This window comes from Anomalospiza imberbis, chromosome 1 (assembly GCF_031753505.1).
Source record: "Anomalospiza imberbis isolate Cuckoo-Finch-1a 21T00152 chromosome 1, ASM3175350v1, whole genome shotgun sequence".
Classification (NCBI taxonomy): domain Eukaryota; kingdom Metazoa; phylum Chordata; class Aves; order Passeriformes; family Viduidae; genus Anomalospiza; species Anomalospiza imberbis.
This window is the reverse complement of record NC_089681.1, coordinates 85,542,519-85,554,123: the sequence shown is the minus strand read 5'-3', so window position 1 is coordinate 85,554,123 and position 11,605 is coordinate 85,542,519. Positions and strand designations below refer to the sequence as shown.

The 11,605-nt window shown below is 43.0% G+C and overlaps 2 protein-coding genes across 3 annotated transcripts in view; one reads left to right on the top strand and one right to left on the bottom strand.

The window, feature by feature from the left end:
- LYRM4 (LYR motif containing 4) overlaps positions 1 to 2,182 on the top strand; it is an 86,224-nt gene extending 84,042 nt beyond the window's left edge. For both annotated transcript variants that reach the window (XR_011001788.1, XM_068198836.1), the window contains one exon: positions 1,822 to 2,182. Coding sequence is in view for 1 of the 2 variants with exons in the window: in XM_068198836.1 (XP_068054937.1) it covers positions 1,822 to 1,884 (63 nt within the window). In the remaining variant the exon portion in view is untranslated. The remainder of the gene's footprint in view (positions 1 to 1,821) is intronic.
- A 1,703-nt stretch (positions 2,183 to 3,885) lies between these two features.
- Positions 3,886 to 11,535, bottom strand: PPP1R3G (protein phosphatase 1 regulatory subunit 3G). The gene is made up of 2 exons (XM_068198820.1): positions 5,696 to 11,535; positions 3,886 to 5,511 (listed from the first exon to the last, which is right to left on the bottom strand). The coding sequence occupies exon 1, from the start codon at positions 11,376 to 11,378 to the stop codon at positions 10,536 to 10,538; it is 843 nt and encodes a 280-aa protein (XP_068054921.1). The 5' UTR covers positions 11,379 to 11,535; the 3' UTR covers positions 3,886 to 5,511; positions 5,696 to 10,535.
- Between the last annotated feature and the right edge of the window lie 70 nt (positions 11,536 to 11,605).

Below are 11,605 nucleotides of genomic sequence, written 5' to 3'. Positions count from 1 at the left end.
TAAATGGAAGGTTTGTTTTGTCTAAGGCACATGGGAAAGCTTGATCATAACTTTAAAAATTCAATGCTAATGACTTTAAAAAATCCTTAGGTTTCAAAGTTCAGCTTACAGTGCCATGGCAGAGGTTCTGGAAGGGAGGCAGCAGAGCAGGCAAGCTGCAGCAGCCCAGCAAAGGCTGACAGCACAGCACTAGTGGCTCTGCACTTGCTGAAATGCCTGCACGCCTGTGGTTTGCTAAGGAAGCAGCTCACACATAAATCTGTGCTTTTATTGCATCCAAGTCAAGAGGTGCAGCAGTAGATAACATCACCTCTTGGCACAGGGACAGCAAACAGCAGCTCGTACCTTTCTCCTACAAAGCCATCTGCCCCAGCTGAATATGATTGACTGAGAAGTCACGTACTCAGTCTCATGTATCTCCCCAGCTGGGGGACAAAAAAAATGCAATTCAGGTTTCAGCATATTTGTAATCCCTCTGAGCCTCCCATTAAATTTGCTCTACTGTGTGGGAAAGGATTAAAGATTCTTTGGGCTCCAAAACACAGTATACAAAAATTAAGTACTTCAGCATGGTTTGTGGTAAGGCAGCAACTAAAGTGTATAGCCTGCCACATAACCCAGAGCAGCGAGTTCTCTTTGACAAGTAACACTTGTTGACAGCTTAAAATTTTTGTTGGTAACGCATGCCACAGTTGTGTATGGCCTTTGTATTAAATATTCTGTATGGAACATATTTCATAAGTAACTTCAAAAATAATCAGAGTTGTTCGTATGCTGTTACTAACTTAGCTCAGAGTGCCAAAAGAAGGAAATATTTGTTGGCAAGGAAAACTTCTGTTCCTTTACGAACAGCTTCATAAATGCTCCCTTGTAATAAATATTTCAAGATTAAAATCAATGCATTACAAGTTTCAGACAAGGCTGTTTATCAGGATTAAATAGTTCATTTCCTAAAAGGCAATATTATTCACATTTTATGTGAGTGTGAGCACAGATGATAAATTTTTATTCAAGAGAGGCCAGAATTTTTTCCCCACAAAAAATGGTAAACTGAAAATGCCAAAAACATTCTTTCCCTGATTTTTTACTACTTTGAGAGCTTGACATGCTGTTAGGCTTAATTTGCACAGTATTAAATTCTACTAAATATACCATGCTTAGTGTAATTCAGCATCTAGCCTTTTTTGTCCTAATTCAACATATAAATGTATGAACCTTTTTTTTTTTTTGTGAAAAGGACACAGAACTACTGTGTACCCAGGCCTGAAGGAGAAAGTACGGGCAAGAAAGGACATAACAGATATTAAAAAGTAGACTCCAAAATCCATACTTTCAGAAATAAACGTTGTCTTCTGCTTTCATTACCCTACTTGCATGAAATTTCTTCCTTCCCCATCTCAGCTGCTAAGCCAAGAGCTCTGTGTGACAGCTGCCAGCTGCTCATCCAACCACAATTTACCAATGTTATGGAGCAGACTAGAAAGTGCTAAAGAAAAGAGGAGTCAAAGCATCAGTGTTGCATTTTTGTCATATTTCATTTCCTTGTTGCACTAGAAAGACAAATATAGGAGGTCTGAACACCACCTTGTGAACAAGAGGTAGCTCCAGTGTGTGTAAAATGCTACTGCTGAACTAACAACTGTTGAACTGTTTTCACTATTTGTAAGGCAAATTAAATTAGGATTCCAAAGGAGCCGGAAAATAATACCATACCATGCTATTTATATCTAGGCTCTCCACCTAAAGAGCATAAGAAATACCTGCTGATTATTTCCATATTTTTGTTTTTCTTTGTTTACTGATATTTTGGTTTGATTTCAGGTTACCATTCACCAGCTGTACGTCACAGAAAAATTGGTCATTGAGAGTCCAGGAAACACATAGCCAAGAAAAGCCTCTGATCCTGAAACAACACTGGACCATCTTCAGCATCCTACAGTGCCACATGCACATCTGAGCAGAAACTGCACATGCACATCTGAGCTTGTCTGTTCAGCATAACAAATGCCTGAGAGACTGTTTTTGGCAACCAAAGTTCTATTTTCTAAAGGGTCACATGTTCTAAGATAAATGGCTGTGATTTATAATAGTATGTAAGGTAGTCTTGGAATCTCTTTGCTTGTGTGTCCTATGTCATGGAATAGTTCCTGCCCTATTTCGACAATAAAACTCTATTATACTATCTGCAACCAGCTACATTATTCTGATGCTAACCTTGTCTCTCACTGACCACAAAAAACATGTTAGATTTAAAACCCCTCAAGATTTAAAACCCTTCACCCAGCTACTAAGTTTGTATTAATCCTGTTGCACTTAAAAATATCCAGCATCTGAACTAAATGAGTAAGTACATATTTTAGTTAAAGTATTAAAACCAGAGATGGTCAGAATTTCCATCTCCTGGACTTTGATACTTACAAGTATCGTAGGCTGCACTGTGTTTCCTTGAAGAGCATCCCTTGACATTTCAGGAGGTGACATAAAAATTTCACTAGTTCTTTCTTTAGTTTCCAAGAGTTAATAACCAGTCTTGTCCTACTTTTAACATAATTAATTGATCAGAATAGCAGAATGTAAGACTTGAATTATTGAGGCTTGGGAGCTTTCAAATGTTTTTTCACCACCCAGTCCTTTAATTTGTTGCGGTGCAACCATTAGCAGAAAGCTCCATATCACTTTATGAAAGATTTCCCTTTCTCACAAATATCGTGAATTTTGGCAGAAGAAAAGAACATAACTGGAACAGTAACTCAAGTGCTGTAAGTCATGAAGTGGCAACAAGCTTTACCTAGAAAAAGTGCTCAGCATAGCATTTTATTGATTATTCTTAAATCCACAGAATGCTCAACACTTTTAAGACCAGAGATTAATAAAAAAGCAAGCAAAAATTTTGATCAGGTTCTCCTCAAGTCCTTACTGTGCTTGAATTTGTTTTCTATGACAAATGTGCAGAAAAATTAAGCAGTGCAAACCTGGCATACAAGAAAAAAAGTTTCCTTTTATTTCAGTGAATTGCTGTGGGGTTTTTTAAATAGAGAAACAGAAGCTCAAAACTAGTTCCAAAGGCACTGTGGCCTTTGAAATCTACCCTTTATTTTTCCTGCTTCACGAAATTCATCTTTTGTTTATGTTCTTCTCTGTTGTTCGTGTTCTATGAAAACATTATTAAAGCAGAGTGTCTAATTAAAGTGTCTAATTTAGAACAAACTCCCATTCCTCACTGCCCCTTAAAGTGTATTTTACCATTTTAACATTTTGTACGGTTAGATTGAGATCTATAGTAATGGATTTCATATGGACAGTACAGTGTACAGAATAAAATAGTGTGTACCTGAGACTCCCAATGTAGCCCCCTTTCAATTTCAGATAAAAAGCAAATACAGTAATAATTCTCACCTTACTAGGTGTATAAGTATTGCAGTATATATTGCTTTTAGTGAACATTTTATTTAAATGGAATTTAACTATTCTAATAGGTAATGTACATTAGATTCTGTATTTGAAATCTCCATATTCACAACTGGATAATTAAGTGCATTTAAGTTAATGGTGAAAGTGCAGGGGAGGAAGGGTTGATTGCTCTTTAAGCTTCCAGAGAGCTCACAGAAATTCAGCATCTTACACTCTTGGATGACACAGGCTTGGGAAGGCTGCCAGTTTTATACTGTTAGAAACTTGGTCGCTAAAACAGTACATGTAAGATCCTTGTCTAAAACAACTTAATTACTGGAACAAGCACTGCATACCATTTCAAGATCTGAGAATGTATGCTAGAAAGCAAAATAAACATATTTATAAATAGCATAGCCCTGTTTTATAAAGAGGGACAACTCCATCGGTAACATTTTTACTATTTAAATCTATGTTTTCACCTATTTGCAAAAAAATAAGGGGACTCTTTCAATGCATAAACAGTTCTTCAAAAATAACTTTTCAGTGAAGTTCTTCAGCATTGTTTCCAACAAGAATACAGCTGTAGATGGTATGTGCTGTCATACAGACAGGCAGTCATGGGAATGGGAAATGTCTTATTAATTCCTTCCAAACTATGAAGGAGATTACTTCTCCATTAATGCCTAAAAACTCTGTTGTTAAGTTTTTGTGGTAGATAGAAAACTACTGCAGTCCCAGTTCATAGCATCTGCTCCAACCTTCTTTCTCAAGGTTACCACTCAGATTCTCTCTCCCTTACTTCTACCTTCAGAGGAGCAGTAGCAACCTTCAGCTACAGAGTCTAGAGAGAACCATCCAGGCAGGGGTGGGGAAAAAGTAGTGGTGCTCTGTAATTTCCCTCTGTCCCCAGTCCATACTGCAGAGGATAAGACAGCTGACCTTCTCAGTAAAGGACAAATTAGTTCTTACTTGAAATTACTGATCAGCTTATCATACAGTTTTTATACTGTGCTTATACTGTATTTATACATTACTTATTAGAAGCAAGGTAAGAACTCCTCTGCTGCTACAGTCCAAAAGTCTGCGTAACACTATCTAGCTTGTTAACAGGAGTGCAAAGCTAGCAAAGATATTATTACTTACTCCTCAAACCCAACAGCATTTTAGATGCTTGTTCCCTGTTTTGGACAGGCCTGTATGTTTCCTTTGCTTGTAACATACATGTAAGTGCATGGTCAGTTAGTGTTAATTATGTGCATATCAGTTGCACATGCCTGATAGATGAAAGATGCCTACAAATATATTTTTCCCATGCCTGATGTCCATTTTAAGGTATTTTGCCAAAACATGCCCGGTTCTGTACAAAAACATAGCTTGACAAACGCTTTATCATTGAAATCCTACAAGCTATGGAAGGAAAATACTTTCTAACCACACCTGGCTTAGGAAGTCGAGCCCAGTTGTAGGCTGGGATGACTTTAGTGTGGTGTTGGTGTCCACTTGCCCCGTTCTTGCTCTTGGCTAGGGCTGTGCTCAGGGCTGCCAATGGAGAGAGCGGCCTGGAGAGCTGGCGCTGTGCTCCAGCCTCGGAGCTGCTGTGCTCTTACAGCTGCACCTTCTGTGCTTCACCAGTTCCGTTTACGTTGCAATACTCATTAAATCTCTCTTGGCACGCTGTCAGAAGCTTTGTTGGATTTTGTCAAAGCAGTGTAAACAACAGGAATAGTTAAAACACAAAGGAATGATCCCATGACTTATGTACAATGTCCACTATTAGAAAAAGTATATATTTTTCCTTAGAACAGAGCTCAATAAATATTTTTACTGAAGCTACAATGTCTTAGCAAAGCAGTTTTGCTTTTGTATTATAATAAAAATGTTTTTTTCCCCGATCTCAACACTTTAGCAAACTATTGACCTCAGCAGTATGAACCAAAATTTGAGTGTTTGCCTATACTGAAGTTTGTCCTTACTTTTACAGGATAAGCTTGGAAACAGCACTCTGAAAAGAAGAAAGTAACCATTTGATTAATCTTAGTAACTCTTCAAAGGACAGGCATTTCTGTTGTGTGTTACAACCCCTCAAGAACTTTTTCTGCAATTGAAAGCAGAAAAATGCTTTCAAAGTGCCCAGATATATCAGAGGTACACATTTTCAGGAGAGCAACCCAAGTGAGCAGCATGTGCTTTACATTCCATGTTGAAATAGGCTAAGAAGGATTTTAACTCAGTACTCACTTTTCTCAAAAGGTATTTCTATTAAAGAAAAACCTTCTAAGTTTCCAGGTATTAAAAGCAAAACTTTTACCCTCTAACACCAGCAGACAGAATGACATTGTAGAGAAGCACCAGCCCCTCAACTTTACTTCCTGTAATATGACATAAATGCATCTCTCCCGATTCCCAGCACAGACCATACATATGCGTAAACAGAGCCATGAAAGAGCTGTGCTCTGACTGTTTTCCTGAGTTTTCCATAATGATCTACAGTGAAATCCTGGCATTATTCAAGTCAGGACTATACTGTTTGCTTTATTTCATCATTCTTAACACAGGCATAGTTATTTCATACTCTTGGGAATATTTTGCTTGACGACATTTATAAAAGAAGAACTAAGCTGTGCAGCTCTTTAACTGAGTGTTTACATTCCTAGTTTTTTCACTATTTCAGAATATAAGAAAATTGCATGAGGCCTTAAAGTGAAAGCAGGAAAAAAAAAAAAAAACACCAAACAGAGAAGCTAGTAATTCTTCCAAAACCATGTGTTTTCTACAACTGTAAAAGGAAAAAAATACAGAACTCTCAAACCTGTTTCACAAACACATGCACCTTCAAAAAGATTCCACAGCTTACAGAGGTCATTAAATATGTTTTGCAAGAGATGCTTCTTTCTAAACTACTTAACTTTTTTGCTTTTAACCAGTATCTACTGAAGCTTTGCAAGAGGGGGAGATGATGGTAATTAGTGCATTCAAGTAACTACTCTTCTGTGTTCGGGAAAAAGAACTATGGAGACCTGTGAAGAATGTACAGGCTTTCTACTGAAAGAGTGCACTCCATAAATATTTATAACAGTCTTTGGCAATATGCTAATCCAAGGCAAGTAATTTTCCCTCTCTCAGAAAGAATCATGAAAAAACAATTAAGGTGATTTAATTACTGCCATGCATAGACAGCAGATTTTGAACTCCTGACAGATGAACATTCATCACAGTGCCATGTTATCCTAACCCCATAACACAAGATTCTGAACAGAATGGACAATTAAACCTAGATCATTTCCCTTACCTTCCTGCAGTACTTTGGGCTGGATCCAAATCCCAGGGAAGCCAATGGGAGCAGAAGCCAGATTTTCCAAGTACTGACTGAAAGCTCCAATTTTAAATAAAACAGAAGTAGTTTTCATGCAAGCTTACAGATCTTCATGACACCAAAGTAAATTTAGCTTCACAGCCCTTTCCTGAATCATTTAAATCTGAATGTAGAAGTAAATGTACATGGCAAAAAATTACTTAAGGAAGATTTACCTTTTATGTCCTTCACAGTTACCCCTACAGAGTTTCAACTATATTAAACTCTCTTCATTTATATACACCTATAAAACCATTTGGTAGCTATTCCTAACCTAAGTTTTTAATCCATGATGGGGCAACAGAAATCTGCATACAATAAAAATCTTTGGAGCTAAAGTTTTCCCAAAAGTGCAATAAATCTTAAATTTCTTATTTAGGTTAGGGGAGGGAGAACATATTCCAAAAGTTATGCTTTGAATCTTTATGAAATACATTAACAGTAATGCAACCAAATGGAAAGAATGCTTCACTTAACATTTTACTCTACTGGCCTTTAGATTTTAATGGAATTTAAAAAAACTTCATTTTGATCATATTCCATTGAGAATATCATTGCAATTATGCCATGTGTCTCAACCTATGGCCAGGAGCAGGAGCCCTGGGGTTTGCTGATGTGGGCTTGCTAGCCTTTGCTACACACATGGTCCAGTTGGATTTTTACAACTGCTGCCCAGTCTAATCTTTGATAAAGCCTTGCATTTCCATAGCTCTCAGGAACCTCAGCTATGAAAATACAGACAACTGTGAGTAGGCTGTCTTTGAACCCTGCTTTGGAAATCTATGCTTCTGTAAAATCCCAAGAGCACAGAAATGTACTGTCTATCAAAAAGTGAGTATGTCTGACTTCCATCTAGAGGTTTTCCCCTTCCTTTCACAAAAAGAAATTCTTAATAACAAATAAAAGCACCTCACCAGGTATCAAAGGACAAAAATGTTGTGCTTTAATTAACACAATTGGCAGGATTTTCAATTGGCACCACATTTCTGAAGCACTCAGAAGATTTTACTGTCTAGCCTCAGCAAGTACTTTCTTGCATTTCAAATTTCAGTTCACACAGCTGAAAAGCAAGCAGAAATGGCACATGTTCTGGATGTCGAAGTTTACAGTGGACCAGAGAACATTTCCAGGCCCCTATCACTAGGCACAGCTAGCCAGGTTTCTTCTTGGTACCACCTCTGCCCAGACACAGCCATCAGAATATGGCTGCTCCTTTAAATTCTGTTAAGGAGAGATTGCACCCTTCCTTTTTCTGGAGATGTTTCCTTCTTCTCTGAAGCAACTAATAAACAAAGCACAGAATAAGGAATGGGCTTCAGAAATCCCAAATATTACATTGTACTTAAATGAAGGATCAATCTTGACACTGCACTAAGAGCACACTATTTCATTGATGCAGCAATCTGAAGAAAGGCTAATTCATACCAGGCTATCCCCATGTAAGATCCTGTAATTCTGTAATGCATGATAGACTTAAAACAAACTTGTGTAGGGAAACAGCAGAGTTCACTATTCTCCCTAAAAACCTTTTTAGTGAGAGGTCACATGTAACTTGAAGGACAACAGTACAAACTTCTGTTTGGCTGCACATTGCTCTCCCTCTGTGCGTTGTCAGAGCAACTGATACAGTCTAACAGCAGAATGGTTTCTGAAGGAATTAAAACACTTCCTTGTCTCTGGCTGTATTCTTACACTGTGGTGTACGCACAGGCTTTTTTGGGAGGAGGGAGGACAGGCTGTGTTTCAGCAGCAGTGCACATGTGAGCAGAACTGCAGCACCTTTAGTCTGAAGCTCCCTCTGCTTCGCATCTTTCCCCCAACAGACTCCCTGCTTTTAGCTCTAGGTCTGTTCCAGCCATCTCAAAAGGCAGGCTAGCTGTAGGCTTGAAAATATTCTCAGGTATGAGGAATCGTATCAAGAAGCTATTTTTTCTAATGCTGTTAGGATAGCCTTTAAGATGTTTTACATCTTCAGAGGAAATGAAGACCTGAGAAATCTCTGTTTCAAAAAAGGAAAACGCCATTCCATGGTCTTATGGAAGACCACACACCCACATCAGGGATCTTCTGCATTCTGGCAATCGTTCTTCATTAACCAAAAATAATGCATATTTTGAGATACTGTATCAAAAGAAAACAAGAAGAGTCAAAGTTGCAGAAGAACCCCAACAAAACTTGACTGTAACCCACCTAGTTTCCACCCATGCTAGTAAAGCTTCCTCACACCACAGCTCTGCTCAAGAGGCCTGTCACAGACCTGGAGGGTGATTTGCCTTATGGCTCTGGCAGGACAACTGTCATTTTCAGCTACAGCCCTAAACACTGCTTATGGATGGGATCATCCCTGGTGAGGACACACACACCATAGGTTGCAAAATTGTGAAGCCTGCTGTTACATTTTGCTAAATAGGAAAAAAAAAAAAAAAAGAAAGTGTAATGGTGAGCTTTATGGCTTTTTTTAAAACTTTTTTTTTATTCTTACAAACCCATTTGCATTGGTAGTTTTTGCTTAATTTCAAGAGTTGGGACACCAGTAGTAGTCAACCTCTAGGCTTGCAGTGCAAGAGTGAAGACTATAAAATCAATTCAAGTGTCCAGCGCCATAAAGTCCAGCTGTGTGCACAACAAAGTTCTTTCCCAGCAACATACAAATACAGAAAAATATGTAGCAAAAAAAGCTGAATAAATTATAAATACTTGAGAAATGTGGTGGAAAATGTAACATAAGAACTGAACTAAGGCACTTGTTTCCATTTGTTACTGAGGACACCGTCTCTGTTTGGCAGCGTCACTCCTCAGTGAGAAGGGTCATCCAAACCAGACCCAAATCTGAAAATACAGAACTGTGTACGAGACGGACACCATCTTTCACTTCACAGTGCACAACTCAAAGGTGTTACCAAAGTTCTCCTGATAAACACAGCATCAGCAAGTATTTTAACTCCTCCTTCATCCCGGTTTTAGATTTGTCAGTTGTGTGAAAAGAAGTCACCAGTCTATTTTAAGCAAAAACATTTCTGCACAAGTCCCTGTTGGCTGCTATTAGCCAGACGGGACCTACATGCGAGCGTGGGGAGCGGTATCGAAGTGTGTTGAGTGACAAAAACCAGGGCAGCCCAGTCCAGCCCCAGATCCAGCCCCAAAACAGAGTGCCTGCTGTTCAGAGCTGCCGCAGCCATGGCAAAGGTGGGACGGGCACGCAAGCCTGTCACGGGTTTGACAGGTGCTCACAACAGTGAATCCTATTGTTACGGAGTCCACTGAACTAAAAGAAAATAACAAAAAAAGGACAAAGCACACCATTGCAGTCGCAGTACTGTGTCTTTCAAATGAATCTGAGAACGGGAAAACTGGGTTCCTAAGTTAAATCTTTAGCGAACACGCCACCAAGTTTTCACACGAGTGCTCTTGACTAATCGGGTAAGTGGAGTCAAGCCCAAATCAAGACCTCAAAAATTCACTTCAAGAGGGGAAAAGCAAAGCCCACGCTACTCAGTCTCCTTGCTCTCTCTCTCTCAAAAAAAAAAAAAAAAAAAAAAAAAAAAAAGACAAAAACCGAAAAGGAGAACAATTCCACAAGCCACAGCAGTGCGAGCCTACGCACATCCATGTTTCGCTGGCAGAAACTGAAGCTCCTGCTTAGAAACCACCAGACTCGGGGCAGTCTCCGGGACGGGGCCCTCGGCGCGCTGGCTGTCTCCCTCCCGAGCCGGGCCTCACTCTGGGCGCGGGGTGCGGCCGCCTGCCCCTGCCCGGCCGGGTCCCCTCGGCTCCCCTCGCCCGGCCGGCGTCAGTAGCGAGGTGCGGCGGGGGCCGGCGGGGCGGCGGCGGGGCCGGCCCCGGGGCAGCCGCAGCAGCGCAGCGTGTAGTTGCGGCCGCCGTTGTTGTCCCAGAACTCGCCCTGCGGGCTGCGGTAGCGGATGGCGAAGTGCAGGGCCAAGCCCTCCCGCAGGCTCGGCGGGACGCACAGGGTGAAGCCGTAGCGCTCGGCCGGCGGCTCGGGGGGAAGGGGCGCGGCCGGGACGTCCACGAAGGAGAGCCACTCGTTGAAGGTGTAGCGCACCGTCACCTCCCTGGGGCCGGGGCCGCCCAGCACTTGCACGGTGCCCCGCACGTCGGTGGGCGCCGCGGGCCGCCCCAGGCGCTCCAGGCAGACGCGCTGCCGCCGCAGCCGCTCGGCGCTGGGCTCCCCGCCGTCGGGGAAGTCGGGCACCAGGAGCAGCGCGGGCGGCGCGGGGTCGGCGCCGGGCGGCGGCGGGTCCCGCTCCTCGCCGGGCGGGCTCTGCAGGTGCGAAAGCGCGGCGGGCGGCACCTGCGGCTCCTCGGCATCGCTGAAGTGCTTGACGCTGGCGAGGCTCAGCCCCAGCGAGTCGGCGAACTGCACCCGCTTCTTGCACTTGCCGCAACAATCTTCGCCCGCCGCCGCCTCCCCCTCCTCTTCCTCCTCTTCCCCCTCCTCTTGCCGCTCGCCCGGGCCGGGGGACGGCGGCCGGCCGCAGCGGCGCAGCTCCAGCAGCACCAGCCGCTCCCCCGCCGCCTCCCGCTTGGCGTCGCGGGGCACCGTCGGGGCCGCGCCGCGCAGCCGCCGCTCCTCGGCCGCCTGCTCCTGCCGCGGGCGTGCGGGGCTCGCCATGGCGGGGCGCCCCGCTGGGCCCGTCCCGGCCGCCCCTGTGCCGGCAGGCGGACGGGCCGGCACCGCTTTATCCGGCGCCCCCGCCGCAGGCCCCGGGCTGGGGGCGCGCCCCCCCGCCGGCCCCGGAGCCTCCCCGCGGGGCTGGGGCTGGGGCTGGGGCGGCCGCGGGCAGGGGCGGGACCTCCCTGGACGGGCAACGCGGAAACAGCCGCGACGGGCGGCCCCGC

Coding starts and splice junctions, on each gene's coding strand:
- PPP1R3G (XM_068198820.1), bottom strand. CDS start 11,378: ATGGCGAGCCCCGCACGCCCGCGGCAGGAGCAGGCGGCCGAGGAGCGG.